This window comes from Corythoichthys intestinalis, chromosome 3 (genome assembly GCF_030265065.1).
Source record: "Corythoichthys intestinalis isolate RoL2023-P3 chromosome 3, ASM3026506v1, whole genome shotgun sequence".
Classification (NCBI taxonomy): domain Eukaryota; kingdom Metazoa; phylum Chordata; class Actinopteri; order Syngnathiformes; family Syngnathidae; genus Corythoichthys; species Corythoichthys intestinalis.
The window spans coordinates 8,303,381-8,318,555 of NC_080397.1; the positions used below are offsets into that span (position 1 = coordinate 8,303,381).

Here is a 15,175-nt window from a genome sequence, read left to right on the forward strand (position 1 = left end):
GGTAGGGACAATATAACAGCATACTGCATGTACACTTTTTGTTGGGGATGGGACATTAATAAGACCAACCAGATTGGGTGAACAGGGGTCAGGGCTACATTTCTCACCAATATGAACCTAATGAATTGATAGGCTAAATGATTACTGCAAAATAAATCTATATTGACTTGCACATACTTTCACACTGCAAATTTATAACGTAATTAATCTAGTCATTTTTCCTAAATCTAGTACAATAATTTTCTTCATCTTGTTTTGAGTGTTAAAGGCTAACAGATTAATGCGTCAGACTCTTCCACTTGCTTAAGTAAATATTACTATTTGTTCTTATCAAGCCCATACATCTAAAGTTGGTCATTTTTCACCTAAATCAGGAAAAAAATGTTTTCAAATAATGTTCTGAACAATGTATATTCTGGAATTACTGGCAAATAAGTGTTTTTTTTTTTTTTTTTTAAGATTAAATACACAAACTTTTTGCTTAAAATAAGTCAAGCTTTTTCCTTGAAATTTCCTTGAAGCATTGGCAGATAATTTCACTTATTTGTAGTAGATTTAGACAGAAAACAAGGGAATTTAAGTTTGGTTTTTTTCCTTTCACTTTTAAAGAGGTGGGTTTTTGCAGTTCATATGTATTGGTTTAGGAGATACACCGTTCGATTCAAATCTTTGTTTTCAAATACTACTAAAGAAACATTTTGAAAACTTCCACAATAAATGTCTGGATTTTAATAGCAAATTTAAATTGCATTCTTTGAACACAAATTACTGTATATTAACATACACAAGAAAGTACAAGAAACTCTTAAGTATCCAGGAATGCAGAAAAAAATAAACATTTGTATTAATACCACTCAAAATGGTCTGTCTAGATAAATATAACAAAAAACTCTTAGTCAGAGAATAACACAAATAAATAAAAATGGAGCCTTCCTTCATGTAAAACAGTAGCTTTGTCCACAAGCACAGCCAACTCAAATAAAAATGAAAGCTCCTTTGGGCTGCGTAAATACCACATAAATAGAATAAAAATGAAAACTGCAGAGAAGGTGGTTCACCTTGGATCACTACATTTCTTACAGTTTAATCAACACATGGTTAACAGTAGAAAACATCATATTTCTCTCAAAGCAGCTTCCTCCTCGAGTTCAAAAAATTTGCACAAATTAATATTATGTTAACTCTGATGCAAGTCGGACTTTCATGTGGCAAAATTAGTGGTGTGTTCCCTATTTACACAACATTGACATTTTTACATTACGTAGAGTGGCTGCTGCTGCTGCTGCTGCTGCTGCTGGCGAAATTTTTTTTTTTAATATCCCTCGTCTTCGAAGGGGGCGGAGGAGGCGGCACGTTGTATTTCTGTTGGGGGGGTGAATATGTGGGTGTGGGGGGGGGTGTTAAGTCATCAGCCAATCAAACGTGCATTTGAGGGGAAAAAAATGGACTGGCACATTCAGCAAGTGAAAAGGTGTCAATGTAAGTCTGAACATAATTAATGTACTGTAATTCACTTTATAACGATAGGGTAAATTCTATTCTTACAACATATGGGGCGAAATTTTAATTACCTATATAACTGAAGTCATTATAAAATACAAATAAGGTTGCTTAAAAGTTGGTGGGGACAATCTGAGCATCCTGAAAAGTTGGTAGTGTTATGTCCCTACTGTCCCAATGCAAACTTACACCCTTGTTTCAGTGTCATTAACGGTGCTTCGAGTACAATCCACTTTAACTGGAAGGGACAAATAAACTAACGTTCTTTCGCCCCTCCCAGTTAAAATGAATTGACGTCTACCACTGTCAATGGCAACCAATATGTTAAATAAGTGTAACGGATACATTAAAGGATTAAGCATACTAACTTATTTTTTGTGTAGCCCTTGCTCGTGCCCGGCGACTTGACAGATGAGGACACAGTCAACAGGATTGTAGAGGAAGTCATTGCGCGCTTCGGCCGCCTGGACATCTTAGTGAACAACGCCGGCATCCTGGCCATTGGGGGCATCGAGATGTTAAATCTGGCGACTTACGACAAGGTCATGAACATCAATGTCAGGTGGTCGTCATCATGAGGGTGTATTTGTGCCAGTTAGGCTACACTAAATTCAAATTGATACTTGTGTTCTAAAGCTGTGTACCACCTGACCAAACTTTGTGTGCCCCATCTGGTCAAGACTAAAGGCTGCATCGTCAATGTATCCAGTGTCAATGGACAATGTTCGGTACGGATATTCTCCATACGTGCTGTAAAAAATAAAACTTTCTCTTAGCCATGCGAACTTAAGCTTTTAAGTAGACATAACTCAAATTCTTAAGTTCTCCACTCATATTGTTTTCAGCTTTCTTAATTCACTCAACTCATTTACTCCGAGCCATTTTCACCAGAGCAAGGCCCTTCGCTCCTGGCCGTTTAACTGAATTTTGACTGATTTTGCAAGGCCCACAGTATTTTTTTTTCTATTGCTATATAAAGATTGGAACCCACCAAAAGAAGGATTAGACTCTCTTCTTTCAGCAGAAAAAAAGTTAGTTCATATCTTTTTCCATTCTTTAGAAATCAGCATTAGAAAATAGCTTAGTTTGAGCAATTTTCCATTTTCTGATGAAAAAACGAAAGCATACATTTCAAACATAACTTTGACTTATACCCAGCTATTTTTTGCTTTAGTTACATCTCAAACATCTGAATGTTTCCTTTTACAAAATAAGATAAACAACAAGACAAATAGAGCTTTTGATTGCAAAGTAACAATCTATTTATACATAACTGAAAGATGACGCTGTTGGCTGTTGCTGGCCGCGACAGCCGGTTAAACTTTTCCCTCATCACCGTCTCTCTCATAAAGATGAATCTTTTTGAGTCTCTGCGGGCTCTGCTTGCGAGCAGCACGGACTCAAAGGCATTGTCCTCTGCACTAGTGGTCCCGGTCGTTCTGCTCGGTCGTCCGCCACCTGGCATCCATTCGGTCGTCTTCCACTGGTGCCCGGCCCTGCGGCTTGGCCGTTCGTTGCCGTTAAATCGGGTTGCGGGTCTTACCAAATGCGCTACTGCCCTCCAGTGGCCAGTTTTATTGCTTTAAAATGGATTTTCAGCTTTGTGCTTTGGAGCTAAATTGAATCACGACCCAGAGATGTCTTTTTTGGAAAAAATGTAAAAGAAGTATAAATACATCTTTGGCACACTGAAACAATTAAAAATAGAGCGTATTAATACGTTTTTGGGAGCAAATGAGTTAATCAAGTTAATTTTGTGAACTTGATTAAATAAGTTGAATTGGCTTGCATTATCAAGTTTTTTTTACCGTTGTTCATACATCATGTAACATCATCATACTGTTCACTTATTCAGCATGTTGTTCTCTATTGTATTTTTATTTTAAATTGCATTTCAAGATGACGTATCCGTTCAAAGTGTTGGATTTTATCAAGTAAATTTCCTCCAAAAATGCGACTTATACTCCGGTGCGACTGTTTTTTTTTTTCCCTCTTCATTGCGCATTTTGGGCTCGTGCGACATATACTCAAGTGCGACTTATAGTCCGAAAAATATGGTACACATGCTCACTAATTTACAGTCTGACATGCGCTGAGCAAACTGACCCACATGCGCATAGACGTCAAAACAAATGACTACACATGCGGGCTCTAGGTCATTCTAGGGTGATCATATTTTGATTCCCAAAAAGAGGACACGAATATCAGAAACAATTAATCCCCGTTTAATTTTTTTACTCAAAATTTATATGGATTGATAGAAAGCATGCACGCACTGTGCTTATTTAGCGCACAGAATGAAAACTGAGCATTCTCAGGCTTATCCTTTTTTTTTCATTTTATTTTTTTCTTGGCGCTAACGCTAATGAGCAGCTCCATCGCTGCCGTCTTACCTGCCTCTCTCGCTCTTTGCTGACTTAATTGCTGCATGAATTCCGATTTGGGAGACTTAAGGGTTAAGACCATTCCAGAATGTTGCCCAGATCCGATTTTAACCACATACAAAAGTGACCTAGATCGGATTTGAAATGGTCCACCTCTACAACCACTATAGCGAAAAGTATTGAATCACCAGTCTCAGACGAGCACTCACTCAGACAATTTATTATATAGAATAAACTCAGATAAAAAGCTTGAAAATATAATGAATTAGTTCAAAAGTGCAACTCTTTAGCATTCAGAAACTCTAAAAGAAATGAATAAAAAGCATTGTGGTGGTCAGTAAATGTTACTTTTATAGAACAAGTGCAGGGAAATATATATGGAATCACTCCATTCTGAGGAAAAAAAAAAATGGAATCATGAGAAATAAACAAATAACAATCAAAACAAATCTCTAGTATTTAGTAGCACCACCTCTGGCTTTTATGACAGCTTGCAGTCTCTGAGGCATGGGCTTGATGAGTATTCTTCATCAATTTGGTGCAACTCTCTTTGATTGCAGTTGCCAGATCATCCTTGCAGGTTGGAGCCTTGCCTTTTTTTCCATTTCCACCACAGGTTTTCAATAGGGTTAAGATCTGGGCTATTTGCAGGCCATGACATTGACTGGATGAGTCTTTCACCAAGGAATGCTTTAACAGTTTTAGCTCTCTGGCATGGTGCATTGTCATCTTGGAAAATGACAAACATATTTTGAATTGAAGAGATAAGAAAGCTGTCTAAAATTTCAATGTAAACTTGTGCATTTATTGAAGATTTAACCACAGCGATATCCCCAGTGCCTTCGCCTGACATGCAGCCCCATATCGTCAAAGACTGAGGGAATTTTGATGTTTTCTTCAGGCAGTCATCTTTGTAAATCTCACTGGAACAGCACCAAACCAAAGTTCCAGCATCATCACCTTGTCCAATGCAGATTCTTGACTCTTGACAAGGTCTGAGTTTGTTCTACATGATAAAATGTCTGAGTGAGTGCTCATCCGAGACTGGTGATTCCATACTTTTTGCAAGGGGTTGTATGTGTCTTGTCCAATTCAGACCGTCAAGTTAATGCCTCACTCGAGTCGGAAAACCACCCCATAAATCGGATTTGTGGATTAAGACCTCCGGTCTAAACCTATCTAGCCTTAGAAAGTTGACTTGTCACCCTTCCCAAGATGATGATAAATGCCCAATCATCCTTCTACTGTGAATTGAAATGAATTTATCACTCGTAGATGTCCAATTCATTTGAATTGGGAGGGTGGCAGGAAATTATTGTTGTTAAAATCTGGAGTTGTAACCCATTATTATAAAAATAAGTGTCAACTTTCCTACCAAATATCCTGCGCCTATTCTGAAAAAACTCCCTGGCAACCCTGGCTAAACATACTGCAGCTCCTCCCCAACATACAAAGTTTGTCTCTAAATCATCAGACAATTTTTTGTTTCATAGAAAACTTATTCAATCAGACTGCTGATTGTTAAATCGATGGTTCTGATACATAGTTGTGTACATTCTTTGTAACTGAAAACTACACATTAGCTGCGTTGCATTTAGTATCCAACAGGTATTATAATAAGATAAAAAGCTGCTGGCCACAAATGATCCCGGACTCCCCCAGAATTGTTCCAGTCTGTTTATGTTGCAGTCCTCTGCCGCGCTGGCCTATTGTATGTCCAAGTCTGCCATTGACCAATTCACTCGCTGCATCGCTCTGGGTGAGTCAGCAGTTTAATCTAACAATGCTCAATGCATACTGTAAATGCACAGGGGAAAAAATTCAAATAATGGATAAGCATTTTATTTCAGAACTGGCGTCTAAGCACGTTCGAGTCAACTCTGTGTGGTATGTTCAATGACCTTATTGTGTTAGTCTACATTTCTGCATAGGACACTTTTTTTGTTAAATTATTGTGTTTTAAATCCACAGTCCTGGTTTGATTGTCACAGAAGTACACAAGAGAGCAGGACTGGATGAAGAGCAATATGCTAAGGTTAAAATTGTCAACATTTACAGTATATGTTGCTTTTTTTATATAATTACCTGCCTTTTTACCTTTAGTTTCTTGAAAGTTCTAAGCAGATGCACGCACTGGGCCGATTTGGCGAAGTGGATGAGGTGGCCCACAGCATCGCCTTCCTGGCATCAGACGCTGCGAGTTTCATTACTGCAGTCAACCTCTTCATTGATGGGGGTCGCCATGCTATGAGTCCGCCATCACAGTATAAATGAGCAATCACGTTCAGGCATAATAGTTGAAATCACTCTCTGAAATTGTCAATAAAAATTGGAAATCATCTTTGTAAAGCATATTTCTTCGACTAAGTTCTTGTTTTGTAGACCACTGGGATGCAAGGAGATAAACAACAAACATATTTACATCTTTAATTATATATTTAACAATTGCTCATTTGTCTTGAAATGAAAAACAAAAAGAAAATGTATAATAGTCTCATTTGTACCATATACAGTGCATCATAATGTCTATGCAAACAAAGCTTCAATCCTAAAACCATTAGTTTTTTACTCCATATGACATTTATTTAAAAAAAAAAAAAAAATTTATTATAAATTCAATAAATGTATCGAAGTATTTTTACATTTTATAATATTATATATATATATATATATATATATATATATATATATTATAAGGCTGGGTCAGTTAACTCAGTTATTTTATTTTCATAGTTAATTATTTTCACTGCACTCTCAGTCATTATTATGACACATTTAACATAAACGTGTGCTTAATACTACTTTTGAATTCATTTTTATACAGATTGCAATTAATCACAATCTCACATTTACAGTAATTATTTAAACAGAATGTTAACTCATTATCTCCCATCGGCAGCAAATCCATTTGAACTGGGAGAGATGGCAGCTATCATTTACTGTCAACCTCTCAGTTCAAATGGATTGGACGTCTCTCGCCATCAATGGCATTCAATTATTATGTCATTAGTATGGCAACAGGACATTTAAAATAAAAGTGCTAATTACTCATTTTGAATATGTTATTACCGTAAATCCTGGACTATAAGGCGCACCTGACTATAAGCCACCACGCATTAAATTTGACACAAAAACCGACATTTGTTCATAGATAAGCCGCACTGAACTATAGGACGCAGTTGTCCTCACTGTATTATGGGATATTTAATCCCAAAAAATATTAATCGGTAACACTTTATTCGGCAGCAGCATCATCAGACTGTCATAGGACCCAAAGAACTACCATGAAACTTTGAACCAATTGGCTGCAGAGCTTCATTGCTTTAAGAAGCTTCATTTGGCCATCACTTTTCTCTTGGGGGAGACGGTCAAACTCTGCTGTTTCATTAATTGATAGTTTTGGTGTTTGGTAACACTTTATTTGACAATGGCACCATAAGACTGTCATAAGACAATCACAATTATGACACTGTCATGAGCATGAATAAATACTTATAACAGATGTCAATTAGTGTCATCAGGCAAATTATCTCACTTTTGAATGGATGTATAAGATCTCAGCTGGACATAATGACATAATATGCCGGATGACATTTAATGGCATGTGTCATAAGCATTCAGTAATGCCCATGATAGTGTCATGTCATAATTATAGTTTTTGAAAATAGGCCCCCTACGGATTGGCCCCGTTTCCCATGTCATGTCAAGTATTATGAAGTCTATGGCCCATGACATTGTCATGTCATACTTATGACGATCTTATGACAGTCTTATGACGCCACTGTCAAATAAAGCCTCACCAATTAACCCAAATAAATCAACAAATAAGCCGCAGTGGACTATAAGCCACAGGATTCAAAATGAGGGGAAAAAGTAGCGGCTTATAGTCCGAAAATTACGGTATAAAGAATGTGGGTAATTGCATTATATGAATTATATTTAAGTCATCGTTGGACCTGTACTGCAAGTTAATATTATTTAAACAGTTTTTAGATGTTCTTTGCACTCGTTTAACTCATTTGCTGCCATTGAAACATGAGCATTCACATTCATTTTAAGAACTTTGTTTTTCTTCACATTTTATACAGTAAGTATTTATTTTCAAAAATATAAAATATTTAAAAATAATACATATAAAAAAGTATCTAAATTAGCTTAATGATGGATTATATTGAAGTTACTTTTTTTTTAATTAGCAAAAATAGTCACTTGACCTACACAAAAGTTCAACGCTGCTGTTATGTTACGGGTCTAATTTAACCGTTTTGAGTAGCATACTGTACATAATTTTTGTTCCTAACAAACGAATAAACTAAAAAAAAAAATGAAGTGCGAAAAGTAGGCGCCTGCTGAATGAATGGCATGTTATGGAAAAAAATGTTTACTTTTGTTTGCTCGTTGTGTTTGTTCGTCGGTTTCTTCCTGAAAAACGAATGTAACAGGAGGGTGATAATAATGTCATTGTCTTTTCTATACAGTAACGCACAATAGCTGAAGAGGAGTACATTCAGGAACATTGAAACGTCACTTCTTTTAAGCCAATCACAGCTCGAGTTTCAGCCCAACCCGGAAGCGCCGACTGTATTTACACGAGAGCCGCGTCAGTACGAGTTGTTCAGGTTGACTCTCTGACCGAGTAACAGAGCAAATGGCCTCAAGCGACGCTTTCAAGGTAATTTATTTTTCACTTTTTTGGCTTTCTTTGGTTCATGGCATTTACTTTGAAATGGGTTGTTTCTGTGGGAATGTGTAAGCATAGAAAAGCATAGCTTTTGCTGTCATTAGTGTTTCAGAAATAAAAAAAGAATGCCTGTTTATTATTATTATTTTACGACAAAAATGTTATAAAATTACAAAACATCTACTTTACCGACGCAGTGCTCTACAGAATCGCATTCAAAGTCAATATACTCAAGATACAACATTTTTTAGAGGGTAATTAAGTCTAGAAGTAGGTAAGCCCACTTGCAGCCCATGTTTTGGAAATAAAATACAATAAGAATGAATAAAATGTTAAGTTGACATGAATGTTGAAATTATGACAAATATGTACTACCGTAAGCCATCTCCTAATACCCTTGACGATGATAGACATCCAATCATATAGCTCTGTTCATCATTCTTCTGTAAATTCAAATCAATTTGTCGCTAGTAGACATCCAATCTATCAGAATCGAGGGCTAGCAGCAAATGTTTAGTCCTCCCGGTTCAAATCAATTGGACGTCCATCACTGTCAATGGCAGCCAATGAGTTGACAATACTTACATTTAGAGTCTTACAAAAAGACGTTCTTGAAATAATAGTTATAACAAAGCATGGGCGATATTACACAAATTGTTATCACAATAAGTTTTCTGATCAGTCGATATCAATAATTATCACGATAATTTTTTTCCTTCAAATTTGACAAACTACTACAAAGCATTTCACAAATATGAGGAGCATTGCACAAAAACTGAGGTAGACATGCCCTCCCCCCAAAATTAAATAACCATAAGTAGACAAACTAATTTTAATTTACACTCAGCAACATGTTAAAGCCTTTTGTGCAGGAAGTCTGACAATGTCAGCAAAATAAATAGACAAAAGAAAATGTTCAGTTTAAAAAATGCGACCAATAAACAAACAAGACAGACATTGCTTTAAAGGTTACGGGCCAGAAAAATAAGTCTGCACCACAGTATCAGGCTTTAATGCTGCTCTGTGTCAGGTCACAATGTTCTCTCCTGTACTGAATACCCTCTCAAAGCGCCCCCCTTCTCCGGTGTTCAGGCGGTGTAATTACAGTTTAAATCTATCGACTTTTATCGAACGTTTTTACTATTTCTTTTGACAAAAATTGAATGACGATAATTATTGTTATCGTTTTATCGCCCAGGGTTAGTTGTAACAAGCAAAAAAAAAATACTGGAATTTACTGCAATGCCAGAGAGCTGGGAAGGTTTTGTCCACATATCGACAATAATATATCACCATGGCAGTTTCAACGTTATCACTAGCCGTGGTTAAAATTCAGTTAAAATCGGTATACTTTTTAATACATTTTTTGTAGCGCTGTTTTAGCCTGGTGGCCCGCCAGGCTTATAAATCACTTTGCTCAACGCTAAGTCGTTCCCTATTAATTTATTACTTTAAAAATGCAGATAAAACCAAATGAGTTTAGAATCACTTGGCAAAGCTATACTTTTTATACACTTCAAAATAATTTAAATCTAATTTTCAAGTTAACAACTTATTTTTTTTTAGGTGTCTTCCCTGAAGGGAAAAGTGACTCTAATCACAGGTGCCAGCTCCGGTATCGGTGCAGGTACCTCTATCTTGTTCGCCAAACTGGGAGCTGTTCTAGCTCTCAATGGCAGAGATTTGGAGAGTCTGAAAAAAGTGGCCAAGGAATGCGCTGGATGCGGTGCAGGAGTTGAGGTACAGAATTGCACTATAAATTTGTGATATTAACAACATTACGCATAATTACTTATGTTTTGTGTAGCCCTTGCTTGTGCCTGGCGACCTGACAGACGAAGACACCGTGAAGAGGACGGTGGATGAAGTCATTTCACGCTTCGGTCGACTTGATGTCTTGGTGAACAGCGCTGGCATCCTGGCCATGGGCGGCATCGAGACGTCAGACCTGGCGACGTACGACAGGGTCATGAACATCAACGTTAGGTGGGCGTGGTCTTGGAGGCTTATTTGTGCTTGCTTGAGTAAGTGCTAAGTGGTACTTGTGTTCTAGATCTGTGTACCACCTTACCCAACTCTGTGTGCCTCACCTTATCAAGACTAAAGGCTCCATTGTGAACGTATCCAGTGTCAACGGACAGAGATCGGTAATAACAATTGCATTGCATTGTCACAATGACAAACTGTAAGTGTTCAGTGTTGTTTTGGGCAGCCCTTTTAATTTTCTTTTTAGTCTGAGTCTTTTGGACGATAATACCTATTAGTCTTAGTCGTATTTTTGTCATCTCAAAAAGTCTTTGTCTTCTTCTAGTTTTTGTTGACGAAAACTCAAGACTAATTTAGCCTAGTTTTATTCGACGTTTACTCAAAATGTTTTCATCTGTAATATTTAAAAAATGACTCCAGTAAATAAAGGTTTCCAACTATTTCGAATGAACATTAAAAAGACAAGCACATATTGTAGTGTCTACAGGGACAACACCAATTTGGTGATAATACACACTCGGCAGGAAAACGGGTTATTTTCAATTAATTATACAGACCTAGACGCCACGAACTGTATGTAAAAAAAAGTTAAACGACAGTTAAGGAGGACACTTTCCATTAGCATTAGCCTAATGCTAACCCAAATGCTATGCTAATGCTACAAGTTACATTTATCGTGATGATCACTCAGCACAGACGTTTAAAGGCGAAAGCGACATTGTATGTTCTCTCCGGTAAAATAAAAAAACAAATCTTACCGTGTATGCAAGCCCAGAGACTGGCGAGCAGCAGCACTTCACATGAGTGACACAACCAAATACTGCTACGATGCAAGCTAACTACACATAAAATGTCACTCATTGTGAACGCGTGATGAAAACCTGACTGCGCATTTTCGTTTTGTTGTCGTCTCGTCAGACCAAAACTAGCATTAGTATGGTTATGTTTTTAGCTCGTTATGATCTAGTCATCGTCATAAAAAAAATGTTCGTTGACAAAATATTTTCGTTATCTGCTGACGAAAACAACAGTTTTTCATTTTTTGGGTTAAAACAAGAACATCTTTGCAGTGATTATAAGATGAATTGTGATCTTTTAAATAACTCGAGTTATAAAGAATCTTGCCCAATATTGCAGTCCAATGTCATTGCAGTTCCCTGGCGTCCTGGCCTATTGTATGTCCAAGTCTGCCATTGACCAATTCACCCGATGCGTTGCTCTGGGTGAGTCAGCAGTTTTATCTAACAATGCTCAATGCACAGAGGTGCGCAAAAAAAGAAAAGAATTATGAAAATGCTTTTCTTACAGAACTGGCATCAAAGCAAGTTCGAGTCAACTCTGTGTGGTATGTTTAATGACCTCGTGTTGTTTAAAATTGCTGCGGAGGAAATGTTATGATTCACTTTGTGTTTTAATTCCACAGTCCTGGTGTGATTGTCACTGAAGTGCACAAGAGAGCAGGACTGGATGAGGAGCAGTATGCTAAGGTAAAGAAAGGGACACTGTCTGTTTAAAAAAACAAACTAATCAGTCACTTCCTGTGTCAGCTAAGTGAGTAGTTTTCCTAATTTTAGTTGGGCTTGGCAACTTGCCCAAAACACTCTCAAACAGAGATGGGAAGGGAATGGATGGGAGTAGTCGAAAATAAAGGGCAAAACAATAGGAAAGAGGAAAGGAGCGAGAGGCAAATAAAAAGTGACATTTTAACAAAGTTTTACTCTTTGCTCCTGGGATTTGCTTTGCCTCTGCTGATACAAAACAAGCTTTGAAACTGTACTTCCAGAAAGTTGTTTTTCCCTAGCATTAACGTGCATCAACTATAAAATGAAATAATTGAGAATTTTAGGGGGTTTTGTTTGCAATTTTTGCACGTAAAGTAGTTGTTTGTCTATAAGTGCCCTCCAATTGACTTGCATCCAGTTCAGGGTGTTTCCCCCCTCCTCCAATAGTTAGCAGGAATATGCTCAAGCATCCCTGCAACCCTCATGAGGATGAGGGGAAAGGAGAATTACTGAATGAATACAGAAAAGTAGTTTATTGCTAACACATAACTATGATTAATTCATTACCAAAAGAAAAACACACCTAAAAAAACAACAACAATTGATCGCTATCTGGAACTTTTGTAACGGTTTACACTGTTCCCGATACACCTGTCGTGCTGCCAAACATTTCAACATGAAAGCAAGTTTATATAAAAAAGTAAAATGGAGAACTCAAGATGTTTCTTACACTCCAGTTGAGGTCACTGCAACATTAAGCATATATAACAAGGAAAATTTCACATGCTGAGGATTAAAATGCAAACTATGTTTTGTTTTCCTGATACGGCTGCTTGCTTAATGCTAATATACAAATGAATACGTCATTCAGGCTTTAATGTAAATGTAGTTCACGGACAACAAAAAACAACAACTTCGCCTTCTTATCAAAACTAGTAAAACTCTGCTATTATAATGCCCACAACTCAGTTTTCTTGTGGAACAATGACAAATGAACGCATTGGTACTTGGGACTATAGTAAATATGCTTGCCGCTTTTCACTTCCTGACAGCGTCTACGTCAGGTTACGTGGCTCCACCCGTTTTGCGCTTGCCGTGGACTGTCTTCACACAGGGCTGACGCGAGTGTGAAAAGGCCTTTAACACACAAGTGCCAGCATATATCTTGTCATAGACAACGAAAAACAAGTTACATCAACCATCGGTTGGCATCAAGAAAGTTTTCTTCTTTTTCCACTAGTGTAACAAAGCAGGCATTGTGAAGTGCTGCCTCCTCGTGGCCATGGTGCGCACACACTCAAGGCTGTCCTTTTTATACGTAAATTAACTCTCTAATGTCATTGACTGCCATCGATAAAAATAGACATCCGATTCATTTGAACTGGGTGGACTGGCTGTGATTGCACATCTGCAAGCCATCATTCACACTATTTCACACCATTTGATATTGAGTTACCTCTTATTCCTCTCTATTAAGAAATCATGAGAATACTTGTATGGAATCGGTGTTCATGGCCATATTTATTTCCTTCCAGTTCTTGGAAAAGTGCAAGCAAACTCACGCACTGGGCAGACCTGGCGAAGTGGACGAAGTGGCCCACAGCATCGCTTTCCTGGCATCGGACGCTGCTACTTTCATCACCGGCGTAAACCTCCCCATCGACGGGGGCCGCCATGCTATGTGTCCACGATAAATCTTGACGGTATAATTCATAGATAATAAAGAACAGCTAAGATTTGTTAGTAGCTCATTCCAAAGTCTGAAGAATGACATCATGGTGCTAACTTCTCAATGATGAAAAATGATGATGTAGCTTTAAGAAATAAAATTTATTGAACAGAGTTTGGCCAGCATGGAGTATATTGTGGAGTATTCCCATTGAGTACAGAAAAGTTGCAGCACCAGGTTGGGTACGCTTGCACAATCTATTGCAGTTAAAAACGGAATTCATTGTCATTTTTAAATTGTATCATTCAAAACAATTGAACCATAAAAATAAAATAAATTTACTGTACAGTATATGTGAAGAGTTCATAATTTACAAAGACAACCAATGAAAGAAGCATTCAAAATATACATTTCGGTCTGTCAATATTAGCAAAATGCACTGTAAACTTGGGTATTAAATATTTACCTTTACAAAGATAACGTTCTACTTTAATCGACACCATCTCAAACCTTAAGATTAATATTTTGGTTGCATTTTCTTGCGATGTATAACATCCTGAGAGTTTTATCATTTTATTAGATTGTGCAAGTGTACCTAATGTACCACTCAGAGGTGCTGTAAGAGGTAGTATCTTCCCACGTTTGCGTGAAGACGTCTGACTAACTTTGTACTGGACACAAATGACCTGAATGAGCGACATGATGCACACACTGACAGCTATTGCACTTTATAATATAATATACAGTACATACACAGTTATAAATAAGATGACAAAAATGTACCTTCATTATTTCTGTACAACCGGAAGAGTTCGAAAGAGCCAAAACAATGAAATGTTCATATCGGCTTCTTCCATTTGGGCATTTCAAAGCTTGTATCAGGTCACTAGAGAGGAAACGTCATTTTATTCCAAAGGAGGAACAATGCCAAAAGTCTTTAAATGTCTCTGGTCCTGCAGTCCAAGCATATTTCCTGGAAAGTCATTGGCGTAATCCACAGTCTAAAACTCTCAATAAAGTCACTCCATTGAGGTGACCAGGGCTTCCCTTTACTTGAGCTTTATAAGAAGCAAACCGGCCCAACCTCAAGGTGGTAACGTGAATTGGGTCCTGTTGTTGGTAGGTCGGAAATATCCACTATGGGGAGCAAATTTGGCTCCTGACTCTGGAACACAAACTGGGTCTGACGCCAGCGGCCATCTTTGATCTGGGAACATAGTGGCAAAAAAATAGATACTGTGACTGTTTAGTAAAAAATATTTTTCTCCACATTGGCTTGTACAGTTTGACACATTTTCCGTAAATTATGCGCTATTGAGCGCACCTGACTATAAACTGCACCGCTCAAATTTCACAAAATTTTACAAGAAAATACATTTCTACACCACACTTAACTATCGGGTGACAACCTGTCCGGTTTTAGGATGGACACTCAGCTTTTGCTGTTATTTTT

General features: G+C 37.5%; 4 protein-coding genes across 6 annotated transcripts in view; 3 read left to right on the forward strand and 1 right to left on the reverse strand.

Moving 5' to 3' along the window:
• LOC130913053 (3-oxoacyl-[acyl-carrier-protein] reductase FabG-like) overlaps nucleotides 1-3,978 on the forward strand; it is a 20,745-nt gene extending 16,767 nt beyond the window's left edge. The window contains exon 3 of the mRNA XM_057831330.1: nucleotides 1,884-3,978. Coding sequence (XP_057687313.1) covers nucleotides 1,884-2,078 — 195 coding nt within the window. The 3' untranslated portion in view covers nucleotides 2,079-3,978. The remainder of the gene's footprint in view (nucleotides 1-1,883) is intronic.
• zgc:101858 (uncharacterized protein LOC449555 homolog) overlaps nucleotides 1-14,004 on the forward strand; it is a 17,252-nt gene extending 3,248 nt beyond the window's left edge. Inside the window, exons 2-9 of the mRNA XM_057831328.1 lie at nucleotides 8,363-8,556; nucleotides 10,132-10,305; nucleotides 10,373-10,551; nucleotides 10,619-10,712; nucleotides 11,705-11,774; nucleotides 11,860-11,896; nucleotides 11,975-12,038; nucleotides 13,589-14,004. Coding sequence (XP_057687311.1) covers nucleotides 8,533-8,556; nucleotides 10,132-10,305; nucleotides 10,373-10,551; nucleotides 10,619-10,712; nucleotides 11,705-11,774; nucleotides 11,860-11,896; nucleotides 11,975-12,038; nucleotides 13,589-13,747 — 801 coding nt within the window. The 5' untranslated portion in view covers nucleotides 8,363-8,532 and the 3' untranslated portion in view covers nucleotides 13,748-14,004. The remainder of the gene's footprint in view (nucleotides 1-8,362; nucleotides 8,557-10,131; nucleotides 10,306-10,372; nucleotides 10,552-10,618; nucleotides 10,713-11,704; nucleotides 11,775-11,859; nucleotides 11,897-11,974; nucleotides 12,039-13,588) is intronic.
• On the forward strand, nucleotides 4,157-6,169 carry LOC130913052 (L-xylulose reductase-like). Its single transcript, XM_057831329.1, has 4 exons — nucleotides 4,157-5,643; nucleotides 5,735-5,771; nucleotides 5,856-5,919; nucleotides 5,988-6,169. The coding sequence occupies exons 1-4, from the start codon at nucleotides 5,565-5,567 to the stop codon at nucleotides 6,156-6,158; spliced, it is 351 nt and encodes a 116-aa protein (XP_057687312.1). The 5' UTR covers nucleotides 4,157-5,564; the 3' UTR covers nucleotides 6,159-6,169.
• Nucleotides 13,896-15,175, reverse strand: part of LOC130913048 (collagen alpha-1(XXVII) chain B-like) — a 159,476-nt gene continuing 158,196 nt past the window's right edge. For all 3 annotated transcript variants that reach the window (XM_057831323.1, XM_057831324.1, XM_057831322.1), the window contains exon 61: nucleotides 13,896-14,929. In XM_057831323.1, coding sequence (XP_057687306.1) covers nucleotides 14,783-14,929 — 147 coding nt within the window. In that variant the 3' untranslated portion in view covers nucleotides 13,896-14,782. The remainder of the gene's footprint in view (nucleotides 14,930-15,175) is intronic.

What these genes read in the sequence shown, in the direction of transcription:
- LOC130913052 (XM_057831329.1), top strand. Translation starts at nt 5,565, where the DNA reads ATGTTGCAGTCCTCTGCCGCGCTGGCCTATTGTATGTCCAAGTCTGCC. An exon ending in CACTCGCTGCATCGCTCTGG is followed by an intron (nt 5,644 to 5,734) that starts GTGAGTCAGCAG and finishes ATTTTATTTCAG; the next exon opens with AACTGGCGTCTAAGCACGTT. An exon ending in ATGAAGAGCAATATGCTAAG is followed by an intron (nt 5,920 to 5,987) that starts GTTAAAATTGTC and finishes TTTTACCTTTAG; the next exon opens with TTTCTTGAAAGTTCTAAGCA.